Genomic DNA, 24,731 nt, shown 5'->3' on the forward strand with positions numbered 1-24,731 from the left:
TTCATCTTTCATTTTTATGACAGCAAAATATGACTTTAATTGAAAAAGTAATGCATTGGCTGTAGAAATTTTGGAAAATTCTTAAGAAGGAAAAATAGAATTAATACTGTGTTAGTAATTAATTTAAATAGTTTTAAGTTGTTATGAATACTCATCTAAATAAATGTGTAAATCTGTTACTATTTATAATAGATTATTTAAATATGCAGACGAATATTTATACATTCATACAGCTTACATTTATAAGTATGTAAGTAAATATAATCCTTTTAAGTAAAGTACAGACTTATTTATCAGAATTTGATTAATACTATTGGAAAGTCACCTGTAACAGCCAGATTGCCTGGAGATATAGCCAGTGTTTTTCTTTGAAACTTTTCAGTTCTGATATGTCATACATACTCAGGCACAGATACATATTTTTACCAAAGTGGTATCATACCATTCAATATCCTTCTTTATTTGGGCTTCTCTAATGTTAAGCCCAAGTTTAGACAAAGGTAGGTGAATATACACCTCAGAGTTCTTATGGTTCATTCAACATCTCTGAAGTCTCCTACTGTATTCTGACAACCCATATTAATATTTGTAGCCGACTGCAAAACACATCTGTACTTGGTATAATAGGAAAATACTATATTATGTGCCACTGAAATTTCTAAATTGGTCCTCCTCAGTATTTGAGTGTAAGTGGTACCCCTAGAAAACACAGAGAATTGTTTTTCTGCCTGTAGCTTATCAGAAGCCCTACTTCTAATATCGCCATTGGTCTTTGTTCATGGCTGCATACTATTCCACTGCACTGGCCATGGATCCATTCGTTCAACCCATCCCCTATTTGGGAGCATTCAGATGCTTTCAATGTTTCCTCTTTTTTATACCAACAGCAGCATAACGGCTTTTGCCCAGTCCCATTTTTGGAGCTTGATGGGTCCCAGAGATGGACTTTTGAGTAAAGAATTTACCTTAGCCAAAGACATATCTGACTTTGTCCTCAACTCCTGGAAGAAATGCCTAAATCCTTATAATGCCCTGCCTGATAAGAGTGTCTCTATTTGCCTTGCGGGGCCTTGGAACACACTGGATATTCCACAGTAGAAATTATGATGAAGGCTTTGGGTCACATGAAATCTGCTCTGCCCCTGGAGAGGCGGGAGATCGAGGTCAGCTATGTGAGCAGTGAATCATAACTGTGTGAAAGAGCCTCAATAAAAACCCTGAAGACCAGTCTCAGGTGAGCTTCCCTGGTCAGCAGACTGTCATACACCAGTGCTGGGAGGAGGTAATGCTGTCCATGACTCATAACTCCACTGGAGAGACATGTGGAAGCCCCTGGACCCTGACCATGCCCTTTCCTCCCTTTCACTGACACTGATCTGTATCCTCAAGCTGTAACCAGCCCTAACCACAAGGTTAATAGCTTTTAGTGTGTTACGTGAGTCCTTTCACTGGAAGGAGGTGGTCTTGGTATCCTGAACTTGCAATAGGGTCACAAGTGAAGGTGGTCATACATATGGATGCCCCCTAACTATGCCTCACTGTCTCCACTTGTAATGTGAGGATATGAAGCCTTTTCTCTCCATAGGACTGCTGTGAGCTTTCAATAAGGTCACATGTATAAATGACTGCCAACAATGTCTCCCACACTGACCATTTCAGGACATGTTAATTCCTAATGGCATAATTGAAAATCCTTTTATAATGTTTCACTAAACTTTTTGGGAAAAAATAAACATTTTAAACTGAGTTTATAGATATTTAAAAAACACTTTGGTTGTATGACCTAATAACAATTATCCTATAAATCTCATTAATTAAGATCTTGTATCCTTATTACCTTTCTTTTTCCTTATTAAGGTAAAAGGGGGTTGGTTAATGGGAGGAGGCCAGCAAGCTCTGGCACAGAGGCCATGTGATTGAATCTATTTGACATCACTTGACACAAAGTATCCCTATCCAACAGAGATTTATGCCAAGCCACTGCAGAAGAATGTCCTTCCCTTGTGTCCAGACTGTACATGGACAGTAATGCTTGGTCGAAGCAATCATGACCGATATGGAAAAACTGGTTTCATCCAGAGCTCACAGCAAGAATCTGAGCATTTAAGGAAGTGACACCCTCAGGAGGGCCCTACGCTCAGGAGAAAGCAGCAGGCTTGGAACATACTTTGGGCTCATAGACTCACTCTCATTCCCTTAAGCCAACACCCGAGCTCAGCTGGGTGTGGGTGGCAGCCTGAGGAGGCCTCCCAAGGAGCCCTTAATCTTCTTCTAGAACCCAGCTTTGTACCTTTTTATCAAGACAGCAAAATGTCACAGGCCCTCCCAGGGCAAGGTTCTGCCCGGGACAGCCAGAGTGAACACTGGAAGATGTTTACCAGGCCCAGAGACCACAGGGAATGCCAACCTGGGATCCTTGTGGAGATCAGGGTTCCACACCTGTAAACCAGGTGGAACCCTGACGCCTCAGCCTGGTCCCTGTGGTCCCGTGTGGGCAAACCTATCACCCCAGGTGCATCAGACCCTCAGGGAGAGCCATGAAGTTGTCAGTCGGAGCAACCCTGAGATGGTCTACATTTTCATGCGGGTGCCATGTGAACTGGATAGAGAGGATAGGAGGCAGGACCCTCCCCCGCCCCAGCTCCCAGGGAAGAATGAAGTGGAATGGGAAAATAACATTAACAATAACATGGGTAAGAACAACAGGGATAATAGTAATAATTCTTTGCCTTTTATCATCCCTGTGTAGCGAGACTGTCGGAGAGACTGGCTTCTGGGTAGCAGGGTGGGAACCAGGTGTCAGGGCGCCGCTGGTGTGGAAGCGAACGGGTTGAAGTAGAGTAATGGAAGGAGGACACAGGTGGTGCCGCCATCTGGGTAACTCTCTGGGTGAGCAGCAGAGGGCGCCCTAACCGGGCAGGGAACGTCGAGAGAGAAGCGCCGCTGCCAGGAGGGCATCGCGGGGCTGGTGGAGAAGGGCACAGACCCGTTTCTGCCCCCAAATTACCTGATCTCTGTAGGTTTCAGTGACCTCACCGTCCACTCTGTAGGCCTCAGAGTGGGTATCGCACCTCCTACCTTTATGAATTTGAGAACAAAAGGCAGACAGTAAAATCAGCAACCACACCACCAAAAAAAAAAAAAAAAAAAAAAAAAAAAGCAAGGAGAGTGATAGGGCCTCTGTCATATGAACCCTGGAGCCACCCACACCTAAAGCCGGGTCAAATTATGTCCTGAATAAAAAAGGGGACTCAGAGGGGCGCCTGGGTGGCTCAGTCGGTTAAACGTCTGTCTCCTGATTTCGTCTCAGGTCATGATCTCAAGGTCGTCAGATGGTGCCCAGAGTTGGGCTCTGCACTGGGCAGGGAGTCTGTTTGAGATTTTCTCTCTCTCCCGCAGGAACCCGCCCCTCCCCCAGTCCGCACTTGAAATTAATTAATTAATTAAATCTTCGGGGGAAAAATGGGGGGACTCAGAGACAGAGACGCATAAGACAGGAGCCCCAGACCTCGTGGTCAGGTCAATAAGTACTCCACATTAAATAATCCACATTGTGTTCTCCCTATGTATTTTCCATTTGTAGGTTTGGGGATTTGGACTGTACAGTTAAAAACAGACGCTTTAGAGATAAAAAGAAGAGATTCAAAACTGTCTCTAGCAGGAGCTTGATCTGCTCTGCAGAAAGCGACATCGTGAAATATCTCAATTTTGGGACAGTCTGTCATAACCTGATTGCGACTTAATCCCGTACAAAACTCTACAATTCAACCCCTCAACACTTGTATTTTTGATGTCACAATTTACACCTTTTCATATCGAGTATCCATTAACAAATAGTCTTAGTCATAGTTATTCTTAACACTTTTGTCTTTTCACTTTTATACTAAAATTAAGTGATTCATACACCTCCATTCCAGGGGTACCGTGTTCCATATTTGTCTGTGTACCTGCCATTCCCAGTGAGTTTTATACTTCCATATACTCATGCAGATGGTCTCACAACCTTCCATTTCGACCTGAAGCACTGCGTTACGCATTTTGTTAAGACCTTATGCTAAATAGGATAAGCCAATCGAAGAAGGGCAAATGCTCCACAAATGGACTTAAATGAAATATCTAAAATAGTCAAGTTCACCGAAGCAGTATTGTGGTGGTTGCCAGGGGCTGGAGGGACGGGAAAAGGGGAGCTTTTGGTCAGAAGATATAAAGTTTCAGGGATGCCAGATGCATCAGTTGTGAGATCTGCTGTATTGTGTAATGCCTGTAGTTAGCAATACTGTTTTGGGCACTTAACAAATTTGTTAAAAGGGTAGATCTCATGTTAAGTTTTTTTACAACAACAACAACAACAACAACCAGACAAAACAAAACCCAACAAACAGCAGAGAGTCACCAGGAAACTTTGAGAGGGGATGGGCGTGTTTGTAACCAGGATCGTGGTCACAATTTCAGAGGTGCAATGCATAAGTGCAAACTCATCAAATTGCATACATTAAATACGTGCCATTTTTCATACAGCAGTTGTATCTCAATAGAGCCATCTAAAAAGAAAAAGGAAAAAATATCACATCTATCAACCTCATCATCTCTGGTGAAAGGGAAAGGGATCATTACTATAGACCTCAACGTGTCTACATGAGGCTCAAAGGATGCATTACAGGTAAAATGTTTGGCACAGTAGTTAATTGACACCAGTGCCCACACTAACAGGCTTCCCTCAGTTAACTGGACCATAAAAATCCTGGGGTTTTTAAATCTGGGGATCATAAAAATCTCAGATGGGGGCGCCTGGCTAGCTCAGTGGGCTGAGCCTCTGCCTTCTGCTCGGGTCATGGGTCTTGGGATCCAGCCCCACATCCTCATCTGGTTCTCTGCTCAGCAGGGAGCCTCTTTCCCCGCCTCTCTCTGCCTGCCTCTCTGCCTATTTGTGCTCTCTCTCTGTGTCAAATAAATAAATAAAAATCTTAAAAAAAAAAAAAAAACTCAGATGACCTTTCACTTAATTCCTTAAAGCCTTTTAGTTTAACCGCGGGAATTTGAGGAATCATTACTGCCATCTGGTGGCCACAGCCTGCATTTCCGCTTCTGCGGATTCCCACAAGGAAGATAGTCTCAACAGTCAAGAGCACAGCCCTTTGTCCTCTGTTGTTGTGTTGAGGTTTCAAGGTGGGCTCTGTTTTGGTTTGCTCAGCCCTGAATGGGAGGTGGTTTAAATCCAGGAACCTCTGCAAAGAGAGACGATGGCTTCTGATCATAGGTTACAAGGGATATTTTGTAACAAAACCTAATTGCACATGGATACACCCTAAACAATGATATTCTGCATTTCCTCTTTCCACTAAAAAAAAAATATGTCCCAGCCTCCGTCCTCTGGGAGAATTCACCCTATTTACCCTAAACACAAGTTGCTCCTCCAACCACAGAACAGACAGGACTCTGCAGGATGTCAGGTGGCTCTGGACGCACACATACAGGCTGCTGAAAAGCAAGAGAAACAGCCGCACACGTGAAGCTTGGCAAGAGGAGGGGAGGCCCAAAGTGAAAACATTCTTAAGAAAAAGTCCACTGTGGGATACTGGATCAGGAGGGGTTTTGCACTGTGAACTGGGACAGCCTCCAACCATGTATTCGAGTATTTGCTCACAAAGCCTGTATAACACACTGTACTGGCCCTGCCCTTATGTGGTGATGGAGGAGGGCAGGAGACATGGCCAAGGAGATGGGTGGATCCTGTCCTCTCAAAACAGAGATGTGGGGATCAAGTGCCTGGTGAACCATGTGAAAAAGCTGGAATAAGCCCCCATGTAGCCTGTTATTCTTAGTTCTGGCTCCTGTCATGAAATCCTGGAATTGCCTAGGGACCACCCCACTAAGCGGGGAGAAAAGAGGTAAGGTCTCAGTTCCAGTCTCCAACACAGTGAGTGTGTTCACTCTGTTTTGTTAAATAAATGCATGAATGGAAAACTTCTCCCTTCAGCTCCCTTGGAGTTCTTCCATATTCTTCTGCCTTTAACGCCTACTGGGCCACTCCAGACCTAATCCCCAGCAGGAGTAGCACAACTTCCTGATACCTGCCCAGGAACACCTTAGTCTCTAATGTGGAGGCAGGTACTAAAGGTCAGGACATGGGCAGGTGGTGTGGAGACAGGGAGCAGGTCTTGCCTTCCCTGGTGTCTTAGGGCATGTCTGTTGCCCTTTCTGAACTTCAGTAACCTCCTCTGAAAAACGGGAAGTGAGCACAATCTCTCAAGGCAGACTAGCTCTGATTCAGGACAAGTCTAAGGTTCTTGTTCTGTGCATACACCTCAGTGTCACTCACCTTCCTGTCAGAACTTCCTCTTGGTCCTATAGCTCATGAGTCCTTGAAAGAGAAAATCCCAGCAGAGGGCTTGGCCCATCTCTTCCCAGAGCTGCAGCTAATCCTGCTGTCTGGGGGGTGAGCAGGTAGGGCAGGAGGGCTGAGGCAGAGACTCTCACCCCCAGAGTCCCAGATTGAGCATCTGGATTTCATGCTGGAAGCAAACAAGCCAGTTTGTGATGACATGAGAAAACTTTTCATCCCCACTACCTATACCGTCTCCTATCCTCAGGATGGCTGGAACAAATCCATGCCTGCTTGTGGCTACTGGTTCCAGAACAGGGACAAACCTGGTAAGGATTCTTCAGTGGCCATGACCCACCTGGACCACGTACTACAGGTTGTGACTCAGGGATGTTTCCACCTCCCTGGAGACTCTGAGAAATACAACTGTGCTTTGAACATCACTGACACCAGGAGGATGGAGGCTGGGACATATTTCGTTAGAGTGGAAAGAGGAAATGCAGAATATAATTATTTATATGACTTGTTTCTTTGCATGTGAGGGATATGAAACTGCCTACAAAGAGGACAAAGATGGAACATGGGAGAGCCCAGGAAACCTGAATGCTGTAGACTGAGTTGTGCCCCCCAAATTCATCTCCTGGAGCCCCAACCCCAAATGTGATTGTATTTTCAGAGATAACTAAGATTAAGTGAGGTCATAATGGTGGAGTCCCAAGATGGATGGCCTTATAAGAAGGGGAAGAGAAAGAGAGTGATCCCTCTCTCTCCTGCCCTTGCCTCCCTCAACTCTAGGTATGGAAGAGGACAGGCCATGCGGGTGCACAGGACATAGTAGGTAGCTTCACTTAGGGGTTAAAAGGAGGCCATTGAATTATCCTGGAGGGCCACACCTGAGCTGCTCCTGGCCCTTGCTGTCCAGGGTCCTGGAAATGTCCTGGATAGGGGCTGGAGACGGAGGGAAACCCACCTGTTGCTCAGGGCACCTGTGGGGCCCCAGGGTCTTCCTGCTTCTCCGTGCAGAGTGAACTTTAAGAAACTGGTCTCTGGGATGCTCCTCCCAGCAGGTATGAGAGAGGACGGTAGAAGGGACAGGAGTGACCTCAGTCTCAACTTTATTCTCAAGTTCAGCTTCAGGTATTCCCAGGGACATAGACCAACTCTGTCTTCTGTGTTGCTCTTGCCAGGACAGGGGTCTGTGTGCACCTGTGCTCGACATTCTGGATCCTAGGACCTAGGATCCTGGGACCTCAAGGGAAGGGTCTGTGACCTGTCTAGCATGTGGTTGGGGCACAGAGGTCCTGGGGATGAGAGACGTGGGAAAAAAGGATATGGGAAGGGCACCTGGGTGGCTCAGTGGGTTAAAACCTCTGCCTTCAGCTCAGGTCATAATCTCAGGGTCCTGGGATCGAGGCCTGCATTGTGCTCTCTGCTCAGCGGGGAGCATGCTTCTCCCTCCCCACCTTTCTCTGCCTGCCTCTCTGCCTACTTGTGATCTCTCTCTGTCAAATAAATTTTTTTTTAAAGATTTTATTTATTTATTTGACAGACAGAGATCACAAGTAGGCAGAGAGGCAGGCAGAGGGAGAGGAGGAAGCAGGCTCCCCGCCGAGCAGAGAGCCCGATGCGGGGCTCGATCCCAGGTCCCTGGGATCATGACCTGAGCCGAAAGCAGAGGCTTTAACCCACTGAGCCACCCAGGGGCCCCTGTCAAATAAATTTTTAAAAAAATCTTTTAAAAAAAGGATATGAGAAAGATGGGGGGAGTGGCAGCAGCTGAAGATCCCTTCCTCCATGCAGTTCCTCTGAACCATCCTTGGGGAGGATTTGAACACTCCCTGCCAGGCAGGACTGAAGGCTCCTTGAGGTCAGAGTCTGTCTGTATACCTCCAGCCCCAGACCCAGCACAGTACCAGGGAAACAGATGGTGTCCCATGAATGTGGTCAAATGGACAAGCCAGTCTCCCCATGAGGGAAGTCAGAGATTAGCACCTGCAAGGCAGTTAGGCATCTGCACTGCCTGAGGCTAACACCTCTGGTGGATGTAGGCATGGCCTCCAGCAGGGCTGGCAGGATGACCATGTGGCAGGGCAGAAGATAAGACCTGGAGGTCCCTGAGGGCATGGTGAACTGCCACCTGTTGTGTGAGCCTGTGGGGGACCACAGTGGGGAGGTGCAAACAGCTCTTCCTACTGCCCAGCCCATTTTTGCCTCTGCATTGACCTTGAGCCTGCGGCATGGTCCTATAGCTGGGAATCTTCCTTCCTGTCCACTGAAAGTATAGGCCAGGTCCACTCTGCTCACTTGTGCCCCAAAGCACCCAACAGAGATTCCAGTCCCATGGCCCCAGCCCGTTTTCACCCTCATGACCTCTATCAGACAAGTGCCTATACACTGTATGTCTCTCCCTTGGATGGGGAGTGTCTCCTCTTTGGGTCTAGCCGACATCCACTCTGCACCCAAGACCCTTATCCATCGTTCATGGACTGGACACCCACACAGAACCTCCAAGATCCCACATCAACTCTAGACTGGGTTCTCTCAACCTCAGCACTATTGAACCCTAGAGCTGCACGATTTTTTGCAGTGAGGGCTGTCCTGTGCATTGGAGGATGTTTAGAAACATCCCTAGTCTCAACCCACTAGATGCCAGACACACCTTCCTCCTAAGCTGTGATGATAAAATGTGTCCAGACACTGACAATTTCCCCTTTGGGGAAAGGCCAGCAAACACCCTTGTTTATGAACCGTAGGTCCAGGCACCACAGTGGTTAACTCAGCCCAGGCCAGGAAGTGAGTAGTTCCCCTTAGCAAAGGGAGGGCACCAATGGCACCACAGCCTGGACAGCAGGACTCCAGCACATGCTACAACACATGCAGGACTCTCTCTCATGTTACGGAGTTCTCAGACACATCTACTGTTCAGCTCCTCACCAGGACAGGCCTCCAGCAAATGTGAGGCCTGATGGGAAAGATGCATGTCACTGGTCCATAAGAAATAATATTAGAGCACTTTGTGCTCTAATATGTGTTTACAGAAAAACGATGAAGACTGAGCATCATGTGACATATTGGGGACCATGTTCTAGAACTAAGAGCTGAGGAGGTGACATTTGAACAAAGACTTGAAGTCAGGTGACAGAGCAGGTTCTGTATTTACCTGAGAGAAGATTATCCCAAGAAATAGACAATGGGGAAAGGTGAGTGAAGTCGCTCTGAGACAGGAGGAGGGCTGGTGTGGAAACAAGAGGATGGGGTTGAGAACACAGGAGTGCAAGGTGGGGATGCTGGGACGATGGTGCTGATCTGTTGGGGATGCAGGTTCTGTGGGAGTAGGGGTGCTGATCCCATGGGATGCAGACCCTGAGGGTGTGGAGACCTTGAGGAAGAAGAAACCCCATGGGAGTGGAGACCCTGAGGTAGAAGAGCAGATCCCACAGAGGTGCAGACATCGTCCTGGTGCAAATCATGCGAGCCTAGCAGAAAATGGAAGAATCTGGAAGCCTTTGAGGAGAGCAGAGATATGACTGAACTTTCCTTTCAGTAGGATCCCCATGGCTATTCTGCTCAGGAGCAGCCAGAGTGGGTCCACAGCAGCAAGACAGAGATTCGGAGGGCACTGATGGCTGCCCCAGGTGGGACACGATGCTGTCTCCAACCACAGAGAGTGGGGACTTTTTTTTGGATATATAATGATAATAAAACAAACAAGATTTCCTAAAGGATGAGGGGGGTAGGAGGAAGAGAGGAGCAAGAATGATGCTCAGTGTCTTCTCTGAGCATCTGGCAGAATGGAGTCAAGGGATTTAGAGATGGTCCTTCTGAGAATGTTGGGGATGGAACAGGCTGTGACTGTCTGGAATCTGCAGAGGGGTCCAGGCAGAGATGTCAAATCCCACAGTTCCTGGAAGGGCATAATCAATAGGGAGGAAAGGGACTAGTTGCACATAGAGAAAATAAGGCACTTGGAGACACGTTTGTCACTGGGGACCCAATAATGGCAGAAGGGACAGGAAAGGTGTGAAGATGTGATTGGAGCAGGTTCAGGAGAGTCAGAGGAGAGGAGATGGCAGAAGGGGTATAGACCACCCTGTGAGGACTTTGCTGCAAGGAGGAGCAGAGCAAGGCTCCAGAGAAGGAGAGCTTCTGCCTTTTCTGTCTTCCCCCTGGAGGGAGCATCTCTGATTGCCTGCCTGCATTAACTTCCTGAGGTCCTCATAAGAAATGCCACACTCTTGGGGTCTTAAGACAAAAGAAATGTGTAAGTTCTCACAGGGAGGTCAGAAAGCTGTGATATGAAGGAAATCCATTGTTTCCCTCTGTTTTGCTAAGATCTCCCTGGGACTCTGTAACACAGGACAGGTGAACCAGAGGAAAGTGTCCAAACGTATTTCATATGAGATTTATGTGGCACAGGAGCCTTCATAAAGAAATGAAGACTCCAATAAATGGTTAAACCTGAGGCGTTGTTGCTAGATTTGCTGAAGAGTAGAAAGTTGGGGTCACACCCGGGAGAACAAAAGGCTTGAGCTGTGGGGGGTAATTAGCACAGGAGTGGCTTGAAGGGACCTGCTTGCCGATCCGTCTCTCTGTCCATCTGTCATCAGACTTGTGATGTTCCTTTCCTCTGGGTAGAGGGAGGGAAAAGTCACAAAGTCCTTCCTCCACCTGCCAGTTCTCAAATTTCTTCAGCCTGAAAGGGTCAGGATGCCAAAATCACACATTTTGGGAGCCATGTCCTGAACCCCAGAGTCCTAAATCAGGTTTGCTGCCCAGAAATCAAGAGTGGTTGAGCTCCATGCCCTCCAGAGGCTCAAGGAGAGAATCCTTTTCCTGCTCTTGGGCGTGCTGGTGGCTGCCAGCATGCCTTAACCTGGGGTGTCACTGCTCCACTCTGGGTCTCTGTGGTCATGTTTCCTCATGCTGCTCTGTGTGCAGAAAGTCACTCTCTGCTTCTCCTTTAGAAGGACACTCTGATAGATTTAGGACCCAAACCAGATAATCTACAATGATCTCCACAGGCCAGATCCCCAACTCTGTCCCATCTCCAAAGACCTTGTTTCCTGTAAGGTAACATCTAATTTCCACAGATTAAGACCTGGGTATGTTTGGGGTCACTATTCAGCCCACTGCATGGCTCAAAGGATTTTCCCACCCCCAAATGTCCCCATCCGGCCCCCTGACCTTCTTTACTCCGTTCTTCCATGTCCTGAGGCACTAGTGGGTCACCTCAGACATAACACAGGACTTGGGGAAGAGGGACCTGCTGTTTTGTAAAAGCCATCATTGTCAGAGCTAAAAGAAAAATGACAGAGAGAAAATACCTACAAATACATATTTGATGAGAAAGTTGTATCTACATATTTCAAAGATTCTCAAGACAAAGCAATAAGTCAACAAACAAAACATAATTGTATAAAAGATGGTATCTCAACAATGAAAAAACAAACCACTGTAACTACAAATTGCAAAGATTTGAACAGATATTTCTCCAGAAGGATCCAAAAGACCACTAAGCACATGAGAAGATGCTCAACATCTAATATCAGCAAAATGCAGACAACAGGCACACAATGAGAAACCTCTTCATACTCATTCTGATGGCTCTTATGAAAAAAACAAAAGAAACAAAAAGGAGGAAATCACACGTGTTGGCCTGGATGCAGAGAAGGTGGAACTCCTGGTTTTGCTCTTGAGGTTGTAAATGGTGCATTTGCTGTGCCATCAGCGCGGCAGTTCCTCAAAAAATTAAACATGGGATTAGCATAGGATCCAGTAATTTCCCATCTGGGTACATACCCAGAGGATCCAAGGCAGGCACTTGAATAGCTGTTTCTACATCTGTGTTCATGGCGACATCATTCATAAGCGCTAAAAGGTGGAAGCAACCCAAGGGTCTACCAAGAGAGGAACAGATAGACAAAGGCTGGTATGTCCATACAGTGCCATATTATGCAGTCTGGGAAAGAAGGAAAGTTCAACACATTCTACAGCATGGATTGAGCACATTATTCTAAGTGCAATAAGCCAGTCACAAAAGGACAAATCCTGGAGGATTCCACTTACATCATGTATGTAGAGTAGGCAAGTTCATACACAGAAGAGAGAATGATGGTTGCCAGGGTCAGGGAATGCTGGGGGACAAGGTAGAATCAAGGGTTATTAATTTGATATGCACAAAATGTCAGATTGGGATGATAAAAAAAAGTTGTGGAGATGGTTACTGGTGATGGTGGAACAACAACAGGAATGGGCTTAAGGCCACTGACCTGGACAGTTAAAACAGTTAGAGGGTAAAGCTTTTGTTCTGCATGTCTTACTCCAGTCAAAACAGAGCAGCTAAACATTGAACCAGCCAGCCACCTCATCACCAAAGAAGGACAATGGATGGCAAATGAGTACATGAAAACGTGCCCATCCCCACTTGTCCTTAGGAAATCCCAGAATAAAACCAGGATGGGATACCAGTGCACACCTCTTAGAATGGCTAAGAAAAAAAAAAAAATCCAAACACAAATACAAGAAAAATCCTGGTAATGTCAAACACCGAAGACACTGTGGGGCAACCAGAATTCACCACACTCTGCTGGTGGGATTACCAAACAGTACAGCCACTTTGGAGGACAGTTTGGCGGTTTTGTCCCAGTTCAACCTACATGTCTTATGGGACCGAGCAACTTGATGCCTAGGCATTTGTCCAAGAGAAATAAAAACACGTTCCCACAGAAACCTGCAAGTGAATATGGACAGTTCCATTATTCATAGTCATCCCAAACCTAGAAACAACCCCAGTGGCTTCCTCAGGGTAGTGTATGCAACATGAGGGCACACAGAAACAGTGACATACCAGCATCAAATACAGGAACAAATTATGGGCATACACATCCAGCAAAATGCAGAACCCTCTAATGCAGCATGCCAAGTGAATGAAGCCAGACTTTGAAGGCTACTTTTGGTATGATTCTGTTTCTATGACATTCAGTAAACAACAGAACTTCAGGGATGGAGAAGAGACCAGCATTTCTGCAAAGATTAAGGTTGGAGGGAGGATCTTTCCAGCAAGGGACAGGAGGAAAGAACGTTTTGGGGAATGACACTCTGCAGTGTCTTCACCATGGTTTTGGTTACATAATTCCATACATCCATCAAACTTCACAGAATTGAAGGAGGTAACAAGTGAATATCACTATGCCTAAATTAGAATAAATTAATAACTTAAGAGTGCATTGAGAAAACGCTACCTTTCTGCTAAAATTACTAAAATTTAAAAGGCTGTCAACATCAAGTGTTAAGAAGAGTGTTGAGCCACTGGAATTCTGGAACATGGTGGATAGGATTGGTAAAGGTTCAATCTGTTTTGGAGAGTAGTTTAGCAATTTATCTTAGTGTGGAGCATGCAGTTACTCTTTGACCCAACAATTACATTTTGGCGAGGGGTCTTCTTTCTTCTTTAGCGTTTTGTATGTCTGTTTTTTAAGCTAAGCATGGTTGACATGATCTTATGTGAGTTTCACAATTATGCTACTTGTATATACTCAAGAGAATGGAAATATGTCCATAAGAAGTTTCACTTTCATATAGCCAAAACTTGAAAATCCCAACTCTCTATAATTTGGTGAATAAATAAGAGGTTATAGTACACTCATATCATGGCATAATACTTAGTAATCATGTGTTATGAACTACAAACACAACTTGGGTCCATTTCAAAAGCAGTATGCTAAGTGAGAGAATACAGAACACACAAATGAGTACATTTCTAGGAAATTCTCAAATAGGTCAAATTAATTCACCGTGACAGAGACAAGATCAATGTTTACCTCGGGCTGAGGTTCCAGAAACCCATGTGGGGTGGTATTTTTGTTCTAATTCTCCATTGTGGAGGTATACATTTTTCATAAGTCCTAGAGATGCACACTTGAAGAGGGTACATTTTATCTTATAAAAAGTACAAACTACATTGAAGAAACATCATGAGAACTCACAGAACCTTCCAGTCCATGAAAATGGTATACCTCTGTTAACTGTAAAGCAATCACTTTGGGTTTTCTGTTATGCACCACAACTGTACATTTTGATAACCTAGAATAAGTTTATTTCGCTTATTGGAGACTCAATTCCTCATTTATCAGATGAGGCACAAAATAGCTCTATGTTAGTAACTTTTAAGGAACATACTTTAGATAATACTGCGTTTGCAACATTTTACAACTGTATGATGCAAATGAATTATATATCATATTATATTATGTAGATAGGCATCAATGATTTGCCAGACATGTACTCCACAGAGATGGAAAATGACATTTTAATTGCAGCTGTATATTTGTTCCACTTATGTTTTCTGCAGTAATATTATATGTGTTTTGAGCCACATTTCACCTTGAGAAGCTGATTTTTTCCTTCCCAGGAAATGATGAGGAACTAAAAATCCTGCTTTAGTCCACGCACCACTGTATAGACAGCATTCAGGGAAAATATTTTTCCCATGGCTCATTTACATGAAGATCCCACATAGTTCTCATTTTGGAGGTGCCATTGAAACTTCATGAATCAGCATAGTAGAAGGGAAAGAAAAAGGACCCATCCCTGTATATTTAGAAAATGTCCAGTAAGCCAGCAGACACATTTGTTTGTTTGTTTATATTATGTGATGTTAGTCACCATACAGGACATCATTAGTTTTTGAGGTAGTGTTCCATGGTTCATTAGCAGACACATTTAAAAAGACCTGCTGTGAACCTCACAGGGACAAAGAGAAAGTCAGGTGTGTCTACAGAGGAAATGGCTCCCTGGGTGGGGACCGTATCACAGGATGGACCAGGCCAGATCCAGCTGTCTCATCTCCAGTTCCCCAACACAGATGTCCACTAAGCTCATGGAAAATGAATGGATGAATGTATGAATGGCCACTACCTTTTCTTCACCCAGGATCCCTTCTCTTCTGTCTCAGAGGCTCACACAGACCTATAGAATCCTCCACCTTGAAGGACAGAACACCCTGTGGGTCTAAATGAGGCTGTGATCCTCCAGGTCTAGCCAGGAGTTGACTAGCTCCCCAGTGTAGACAGTTCTGCTCAGACAAGATCCTCAGGTGGAAGAGACCTTAGGAGACTCACTGTGTCCCAGGCCTCACGTGTCCTCAGATGTCCTGGTGCCAGAGGGAAGTGCCAAGATGAGGGGCAGGACATGGGTCTGCTCCTGCTCTCTCCTGCTGGGTGGGTCTCCCTGGTGTCCAGCCAAGGGTGTGGCCGGCTCTGCGTAGAGAGCGGGGAGAGCTCTGGAGCTGCCGTTCCTCTTCTGTGAACCACGAGGCCCTGTGCTCCTCCCCAGCTTCCCGTGGGTCCCCCTCAGCCTCCCTCCCGCTGTCTTCCTCTTCTCCCTCACCCACAGGAGGCCACACACCCTCCATCTCAAAGATGCTGCTGCCGCTGCTGCTGCTTCTACCCCTGCTCTGGACAGGTAAAGTGGGCCGAGGGGAGGGGGCCAGGTGGGCAGGGGCTGCTGCTGACCCTCGATTCTCCACAGGGTCCCTGGCTCAGTACTCAAGATACCAGCTGCAGGTGCAGAAGTCCCTGATGGTGCAGGAGGGCCTATGCATCTCCGTGCCCTGCCACTTCTCCTACCCCACTGACTACTGGGCCCCGTCTTCCCCTGTTCATGGCTACTGGTTCCGGGAAGGGCCCAGTGCACACCACAGTGCTCCAGTAGCCACAAACAACCCAGATCGTAAAGTGCAGGAGGACACCCAGGGCCGATTCCTCCTCCTTGGGGACCCCCAGGCCTATGACTGCTCCCTGGACATCAGAGAAGCACAGAGAAGGGACTCGGGGACATACTTCTTCAGGATGGAGAGACAGTCTTCTCCGAGCTACAGTTATAGAGAGAACCTGCTTTCCGTGCAAGTGACAGGTAAGGAGGAGACCTCAGGAGAGGCTGCAGAGGAAGGACAGGGGTCCTGGGTCAGAGCTGGGATGGGACACCCCCTTCCTGGGAGGGGTTAGAGGTAACACATGTCAAGGTTCAGGAGCAGGAGTTGGACCAAAGCCTGAGGCTTCTCTCAGGGTCTCACCTCGGACCCTCCTCCTGATTCCCATGTCTCCCCATCTCCTCACAGCTCTGAACCACACACCTGACATCCTCATCCCGGGGACCCTGGAGTCTGGACACCCCAGCAACTTGACCTGCTCTGTGCCCTGGGCCTGTGAGAGGAGCACACCGCCCTTTTTCTACTGGACATCAGCTGCTCTCACCTCCCTGGGCCCCAGGACTCACCTCTCTTCGGTGCTCACCCTCATCCCACGACCCCAGGACCACGGTACCAACCTCACCTGCCACGTGTACCTTCCTGCAGCTGGTGTGATGGTGGAAAGGACCATCCAGCTCAATGTCACCTGTGAGTGTGGGACAAGGATTCCCGATTCCCTGAAGGGGTGAGAGGCAGGAAGATCAGTTTGGGGAGCCTTGGAGTTTTACTGGGAGGTCTGTCTGAGTGTGGGACCTGGAAGGACTCAAGCCCTGTCCCTCCTGTGTTTCTGTGGTTTCTGGGGGTGAGGAGAAGATATCTACATGTATCTCACATGCCCCTACCTCACTGAAGGAGGAAATCTGTTCTTCCCATTGCAGGTGCCACACAGAACCCAACAACTGGTGTCTGCCTGGGACACAGCCCAGGTAGGAAGGAGCCACCTCCCTGGGTATAGAGAGTGGGGTTTTTCCAAACCTCAGCACAGAGTCATGTCCCTGCCACTTTCTGCACTCACGGAGATGACAGAGATCCCCTCTGGGTGAAGCCAGTGTTTCCTCTCCCTCCCCAGCCCCCATGTCCCTGTGAGAGCTGTCCCCATCAGCTCCCTTCCCCTCTTCCGCACCCTTCCTTCCCCACCCCGTTACCAGGAGAAGGGAGAATAGGGCAACGTGAACCCAGCAGATCTGCCCCTTATCATGCATCTCCTCATGACTCCTCCTGTCCCATCTTTTATTCTCCCGAACAGCTGCTTTTTAAAGTACTTCTGAACATGTAATATATTCACACGGACAAACATCCAAAATATACAGGAGATTCTGTCCTTAGACGTACAATTTCCTTCTGGGAAGTAGCCAGTGTCCATGGGCTGCTCTGAGCCTTAGTGTGTTTGCGATGCGGGGCTTAATCCCAGGACCCTGAGATCATGACCTGAGCTGAGGGCAGAGACTTGAACCCACTAAGCACCCAGGCATCCCAGTGTGTCTTCTCTTAATGGAAAATCATGGCATTCATTTTCTTCTACCAACAGAAACACTACAACACTGTAATCCATACTCTTGCATCTCATTTCATGTACACCTGCCCGTGTGTGTGTGTGTGTGTGTGTGTGTGTGTGTGTGTGTGTGTCTCTATGGGGTACATTCTTTTTTTTTTTTTTAAGATTTTATTTATTTATTTGACAGACAGAGATCACAAGTAGGCAGAGAGGCAGGCAGAGAGAGAGAGAGGAGGAATCAGGCTCCCTGCCGAGCAGAGAGCCCGATGCGGGGCTCGATCCCAGGACTCTGGGATCATGACCAGAGCCGAAGGCAAAGGCCTCAACCCACTGAGCCACCCAGCCCCTATGGGGTACATTCTTAAAACCAAAATAGCTTGGGATACCTGGGTGGCTCAGTGAGTTAAGCCTCTGCCTTCGGCTCAGGTCATGATCTCAGGGTCCTGGGATCGAGCCCCGCATTGGGCTCTCTGCTCAGCAGGGAGCCTGCTTCCTCCTCTCTCTCTGCTGCCTCTCTGCCTACATGTGATGTCTGTCTGTCAAATAAATAAACAAAATCTTTTAAAACAACAACAACAACAACAACAACAAAAGCCCCAAAATGGCTCAATCATAGGTTCTTTGTTTTTTTCTCTTGAGAGACAGGGCAGAGTTTTCTCCACAGAGGGTGGACGGGTTTATTTTCCCAACAGCCAGGGTCAAAGCCTATGTTTTCACCAACCCTCCATGGGGTGAAAGTTCTGATCTTTGCCAGTACCAGGTAGAAACTGTTATACAGTATTTTTTTTATATATGCAGTATTGTGTCCTTGAGGAAAAATTCACCTATAAGAAAAATTGCTATTTTGGCTATTTCAAAGTGTACAATAGGTGGTTCTCGGACATTCACTACTACCTGATTCCACCCCTCCCCCACTGCATTGTCATCATCCCTAATGGGAAACCCCCTGCCTCTTAGACAGTCATTCCCTATTCCCCCTCCTCCTGACCCCCTGCAACCAGGAACCTGCCTTCTGTGTCTGTGGATTTGCCCACTGGGAACATGTCAACTAAATGAAATCCCACAAACTATGGACTTTTGTGTCTGGCTTTCATTTTACCAAAACATTTTCAAGGATTATCTATAGAGCTTGTATGAGTACCAATTCTTTTTTGCCTGGATACTATTCTATTGCATGGATGTACCATGTTCTCTCCATCCATTGATCAGGCGATGGACTTGTGGGTGGTTTCTGTTTTGGGCTATGATAATGTTAAGAACCCTGGAGGACACTTTTTTTTTTTAAGATTTTATTTGTTTATTTGACAAAGAGAGATCACAAGTAGGCAGAGAGAGAGGGAAGCAGGCTCCCTGCCGAGCAGAGAGCCCGATGCGGGACTCGATCCCAGGACCCTGAGATCATGACCTGAGCCAAAGGCAGTGGCTTAACCCACTGAGCCACCCAGGTACCCCTGGAGGACACGTTTTTGTTTGAACATTCTTTTAAGCTTTCTCGAGCGTATATCCAGGAGTGGAAATGCAGGGTCCAAGGGTAGTTTCTATGTTTTAACTTTTTGAGGATAATGCCAGACTGTTTCCCACAGTTGTAGCACCATTTTTCATGCCCACCACAAGTGTGTGAGGGTTCCCTTTTCTACACATTCTTCCCAACTTTATTGTTTTCCTTTTCAAAATAATTATAGCCTATTTGTGGGTGTGAGGGACTGTCCCAGTGTGGTCTGATTTGCATTTTGTAATGACTAATGTCATTCATTTTTGCATGGACATTTTTATCATTGGCATATCTTCTCTGGAGAAATTTTTGAAGTCCTTTGTCAATCTTTAAAGTGCATTGATTGCCTTTTTGTAGTTGAGTAAGTGTTCATTATATGTGCTGAACACTACACCTTTATCAGATCTGTGATTGGCAAATATTTCCTCCCAATACGTAGGTTGCCTTCTTACATTCTGAATAGGATCAAGTGAACAAGACGATTCACTTTGGTGAAGTCCAGCTTTTGCATATTTGTCCAGTCCTCCTGCTAGAAGGGCAGTGTATGTGGTGGGGTGAGCCCCAGAAACAGGGGTCCCGCATCCAGTGATGCAGGAAGGTCTGGAGAACCAATGGCCAGAGTTGTACTGGAGTGAAGGACACAGGGCTGCATTCAAACCCATGAATCTGTCCTCGTCCCATGTCCCTACAGTAAAATCAGAGCCCATGGCAGAGGTGGTTCTGGTGGCCATTGCAGAAGCAGCTGTCAAGACCCTGTTTCTCCTGCTCTGTCTCGTCATCCTCATGTGAGCACTGCCCCAGGGGCAGGGGAGAGGTAGGGAAGGCGGGGGCATGTGGCTGAGTCCCAGGCGGGTGCAGGAGGGACTGAACAGGCTGAGGTTGGGGCAGGAAGGAGGACTCCACTAAGTGTCCATGGGGGGATGTCCCTGCTCAGCTCAAGGTAATCTGTGCGACCAGACCTGCTCTCTCTTACCTCAGTACCCCCTCCAAACCCTTAACCGGCAACATGGGTGGGTCAGTTCACCCTGCACCCCCATGATTAGACTGAAAGACCCTGTTCTCTTCTCTCAGAGTGAGGTTCCTCAGGAAGGAGACAGCCAGGCCTGCAGGGGGCCTGGAGGAGGCAAAGCCCACCCCCAGTTAATCCCTCAGGTGAGTGACGTGGGCAGCTCACCACCCAACATCCCACCAACACCTGCTCCGGGATGGCCCCAGCATTGCTCCACTCAGCATGGCCAGAATTGAGCTGCCACATTCCTCCCAAAGCCACTTCTCTACGGGGTCTCCCTCACATGGTTGACAGGGCTCTCCTCTCTAAGGCCAGAACTGGGGTGTGGCTCTCCACTGTGACCTCCCTCCCTCCTGCCTGACCCAGTACATCACTCAGTTTTGCCATCCTTCCTCCTAGGCTCATCCTGATGCCAGTCTCCTCCCCATCCTGACCTTACTTGCACCTGTGGCCTCCTTTCTTCCCCAGACTTCTAACCCACCTGCCTCCAGCCTCCCTCTCTCTCCTCAGCACACTGAGTCTTGGGAGACCATTAACATCCACCTTCTCCACAAGAAAGGGGAACCCTCCTACACTGTTGGTGGGAATGCAAGCTGGTGCAGCCACTCTGGAAAACAGCATGGAGGTTCCTCAAAATGTTGAAAATAGAACTGCCCTATGACCCAGCAATTGCACTACTGGGTATTTACCCTAAAGATACAAACGTAGTGATCCAAAGGGCCACGTGCACCCGAATGTTTATAGCAGCAACGTCCACAATAGCCAAACTATGGAAAGAACCTAGATGTCCATCAACAGATGAATGGATCAAGAAGATGTGGTATATATACACAATGGAATACTATGCAGCCATCAAAAGAAATGAAATCTTGCCATTCGCGACAACATGGATGGAACTAGAGTGTATCATGCTTAGTGAAATAAGTCAAGCAGAGAAAGACAACTATCATATGATCTCCCTGATATGAGGAAGTGGTGATGCAACATGGGGGCTTAAGAGGGTAGGAGAAGAATAAATGAAACAAGATGGGATTAGGAGGGAGATAAACCATAAGTGACTCTTAATTTCACAAAACAAACTGAGGGTTGCTGGGGGGAGGGGGTTTGGGAGAAGGGGGTGGGATTATGGACATTGGGGAGGGTATGTGCTTTGGTGAGTGCTGTGAAATGTGTAAACCTGGTGATTCACAGACCTGTACCCCTGGGGATAAAAATATATGTTTATAAAAAATAAAAAAATTTAAAAAAAATCCACCTTCTCCACACCATGAAGAGCTATGGATCCTCTCCAGGGCCAAGACCAAGGCTGGGTTTGAAGGCCTAGCATGGTCTGCTCTCCACCGGACCCTCCACCCGGATCTCTGCCTCTCCCTGCATCTTGCAACATCTCCACAACCAGCTGGGCCAAGGTTTTGCATGTGCTCTTTCTTCTCCTGAAGTGCCTTTTCCTCCCCAACCCTGCATCTCCAAGTCCTAATCATCTTCAGGCTCAGTCTTAAAAGCCAACTAGCCCTGTGTGGGTGTGTGACTCACATGATTTTGAATCAAATAGTATTCAGTTAAGAATAGACTCCTTCAGCAAGTACTACTGAACACCTACTATGTGCCACCTTGTTTTGGTTTCAGGTGCATTAGTGAACACAACAAAATCTCTGTCATCAAGAACTGTCATTCTGGAGACAAGAAATCAAAAGAAATAAATAAGAAATAATATTAGAGCACTTTGGGTAGAATATGTGTTTGCAGGAAAGTCATGCAGACTGAGCACACATGGCATATTGGGGACCATGTTCTGGAACTAAGAGCTGAGGAGGTGACATTTGAGCAAAGACTGGAAGTCAGGTGACAGAGCAGGTTCTGTATTTGCCTGAGAGAAAATTATCCCAAGAAATGGACAATGGGGAAAGGTGAGTGAAGTCGCTCTGAGACAGGAGGAGGGCTGGTGTGGAAACAAGAGGATGGGGTTGAGAACACAGGAGTGCAAGGTGGGGATGCTGGGACGATGGTGCTGATCTGTTGGGGATGCAGGTTCTTTGGGAGTAGGGGTGCTGATCCCATGGGATGCAGACCTTGAGGGTGTGGAGACCTTGAGGAATAAGAAACCTCATGGGGATAGAGACCCAGGGGTAGGAGTGCAGATCCCACAGAGGTGCAGACATCGTCCTGGTGCAAATCATGCGAGCCTTGCAGAAAATGCAAGAATCTGGAAGCCTTTGAGGAGAGCAGAGATATGATTGAACTTTCCTTTCAATAGAATCCCCATGGCTGTTTTGCTCAGGAGCAGCCAGAGTAGGTCCATGACCACAAGACAGAGATTCGGAGGGCACTGCTGGCTGACCCAGGTGGGACATGATGCTGGCTCCAACCACGGAGAGTGGGGGCTTTATTTTTGGATATATAGTGATGATAAAACAAACAGGATTTGGGGGGCACTTGGGTGGCTCAGTGGTTAAAACCTCTGCCTTTGACTCAGGTCATGATCTCAGGGTCCTGGGATCAAGGTCCACATCAGGCTCTCTGCTCAGCAGGGAGCCTGCTCCCCTCCCCTGCCCCCTGCCTGCTTCTCTGCCTACTTGTGATCTCTCTCTGTCAAATAAATAAATAAAAATCTTAAAAAACAAAGCAACAACAAAACAAAACAAAACACCACCCCCCCAGGATTTGTAAATGATGTGGGGGAGGTAGGGGTAAAGAGAGGAACAAGTATGATGACCAGTGTCTTCTCTGAGCATCTGGCAGGATGAAGTCAAGGACTTTAGAGATGTTCATTCTTAGAATCTCGGGGAGGGAGCAGGCTATGACTGTCTGGAATCCCCAGCAGGGTCCAGGCACACATGTCTTATGGGACGGAGCAACTCAATGCCTAGACATTTACGCAAGAGAAATAAAAACATGTTCCCACAGAAACCTGCAAGTGAATATGGACATCCCATTATTCATAGTCATCCCAAACCTAGAAGCAACCCCAGTGGCCTCTTCAGGGTTGTGTATGCAACATGAGGGCACACAGAAACAGTGACATACCAGCATCAAGTACAGGAACAAATTATGGGCATACACACCCAGCAACATGCGGAACCCTCTAATGCAGCATGCCAAGTGAATGAAGCCAGACTTTGAAGGCTACTTTTGGTATGATTCTGTTTCTATGACATTCAGTAAACAACAGAACTTCAGGGATGGAGAAGAGACCAGCATTTCTGCAAAGATTAAAGTTGGAGGGAGGATCTTTCCACCAAGGGACAGGAGGAAAGAACGTTTTGGGGAATGGCACTCTGCAGTGTCTTCACCATGGTTTTGGTTACATAATTCCATACATCCATCAAACTTCACAGAATTGAAGGAGGTAACAAGTGAATATCACTATGCCTAAATTAGAATAAATTAATAACTTAAGAGTGCATTGAGAAAACGCTACCTTTCTGCTAAAATTACTAAAATTTAAAAGGCTGTCAACATCAAGTGTTAAGAAGAGTGTTGAGCCACTGGAATTCTGGAACATGGTGGATAGGATTGGTAAAGGTTCAATCTGTTTTGGAGAGTAGTTTAGCAATTTATCTTAGTGTGGAGCATGCAGTTACTCTTTGACCCAACAATTACATTTTGGCGAGGGGTCTTCTTTCTTCTTTAGCGTTTTGTATGTCTGTTTTTTAAGCTAAGCATGGTTGACATGATCTTATGTGAGTTTCACAATTATGCTACTTGTATATACTCAAGAGAATGAAAATATGTCCATAAGAAGTTTCACTTTCACATAGCCAAAACTTGAAAATCTCAACTGTGTATCAAATGGTGAATAAATAAGAGGTTATAGTACACTCATATCATGGCATAATACTTAGTAATCATGTGTTATGAACTACAAACACAACTTGGGTCCATTTCAAAAGCAGTATGCTAAGTGAGAGAATACAGAACACGCAAATGCGTACATTTCTAGAAAATTCTCAAATAGGTCAAATTAATTCACCATGACAGAGACTATATCCATGTTTACCTGGGGCTGAGGTTCCAGGAATCCCATGTGGAATGGTATTTTTGTTCTAATTCTCCACTGTGGAGTCCTAGAGATGCACACTTTAGGAGGGTACATTTTATCTTGTAAAAAGTACAAGGTACATTGAGGAAACACCATGAGAACTCACAGAACCTTCCAGTCCATGAAAATGGTATACCTCTGTTAACTGTAAAGCAATCACTTTGGGTTTTCTGTTGTGTGCCACAACTGTACATTTTGATAACCTAGAATAAGTTGTGATTTCACTTATTGGAGACTCAATTCCTCATTTATCAGATGAGGTGCAAAATAGCTCCATGTGAGTAATGTTTAAAGAACATACTTTAGATACCACTGCGTTTGCAACATTTTACAACTGTATGATGCAAATGAACTATATATCATGTTATATTGTGTAGATAGACATCAATGATATGCCCGATGCGTACTCCACAGAGATAGAAAATAACATAGGTAGCACCTGTGATTTTTTTTTTAAAATTTTACTTATTTATTTGACACACAGAGATCACAAGTAGGCAGAGAAGCAGGCAGAGGGAGAGAAGGGGGAGGAAGCAGGCTCCCTGCTGAGCAGAGAGCCCAATGTGGGGCTCGATCCCAGGACCCTGAGATCATGACCTGAGCCGAAGGCAGAGGCTTTAACCCAC

The 24,731-nt window shown here is 46.5% G+C and overlaps 1 protein-coding gene across 5 annotated transcripts; it reads left to right on the forward strand.

Moving 5' to 3' along the window:
• The first annotated feature begins 15,618 nt into the window (after window positions 1-15,618).
• On the forward strand, window positions 15,619-21,784 carry LOC116579525 (myeloid cell surface antigen CD33-like). Of its 5 annotated transcripts, none has more exons than XR_004281310.1 (7): window positions 15,620-16,234; window positions 16,440-16,718; window positions 16,949-16,996; window positions 19,749-19,842; window positions 20,129-20,209; window positions 21,333-21,475; window positions 21,693-21,784. XR_004281310.1 is itself a non-coding variant. In XM_032325001.1 (7 exons), exons 1-6 carry the CDS (start codon window positions 15,742-15,744, stop codon window positions 20,199-20,201), a joined length of 921 nt encoding a protein of 306 aa, XP_032180892.1. In that variant the 5' UTR covers window positions 15,622-15,741; the 3' UTR covers window positions 20,202-20,209; window positions 21,333-21,784. The 5 variants fall into 5 exon arrangements, 4 of the variants coding, with proteins under 4 accessions (XP_032180891.1, XP_032180893.1, XP_032180890.1 ...); XM_032325001.1 differs by having other exon boundaries at window positions 15,622-15,784; window positions 15,851-16,234; window positions 21,333-21,784; XM_032324999.1 differs by having other exon boundaries at window positions 21,333-21,784.
• The last annotated feature ends 2,947 nt before the right edge of the window (window positions 21,785-24,731 follow it).

Source organism: Mustela erminea, chromosome 19, assembly GCF_009829155.1.
Source record: "Mustela erminea isolate mMusErm1 chromosome 19, mMusErm1.Pri, whole genome shotgun sequence".
In the NCBI taxonomy this organism is placed as follows: Eukaryota; Metazoa; Chordata; class Mammalia; order Carnivora; family Mustelidae; genus Mustela; species Mustela erminea.

Bases quoted from the DNA above. Each gene is read 5' to 3' on its own strand.
- LOC116579525 (XM_032324999.1), top strand. From the start codon at position 15,742: ATGCTGCTGCCGCTGCTGCTGCTTCTACCCCTGCTCTGGACAGGTAAA. The intron at 16,235-16,439 runs GTAAGGAGGAGA...ATCTCCTCACAG, and splicing joins GCTTTCCGTGCAAGTGACAG to CTCTGAACCACACACCTGAC. The intron at 16,719-16,948 runs GTGAGTGTGGGA...TTCCCATTGCAG, and splicing joins CATCCAGCTCAATGTCACCT to GTGCCACACAGAACCCAACA.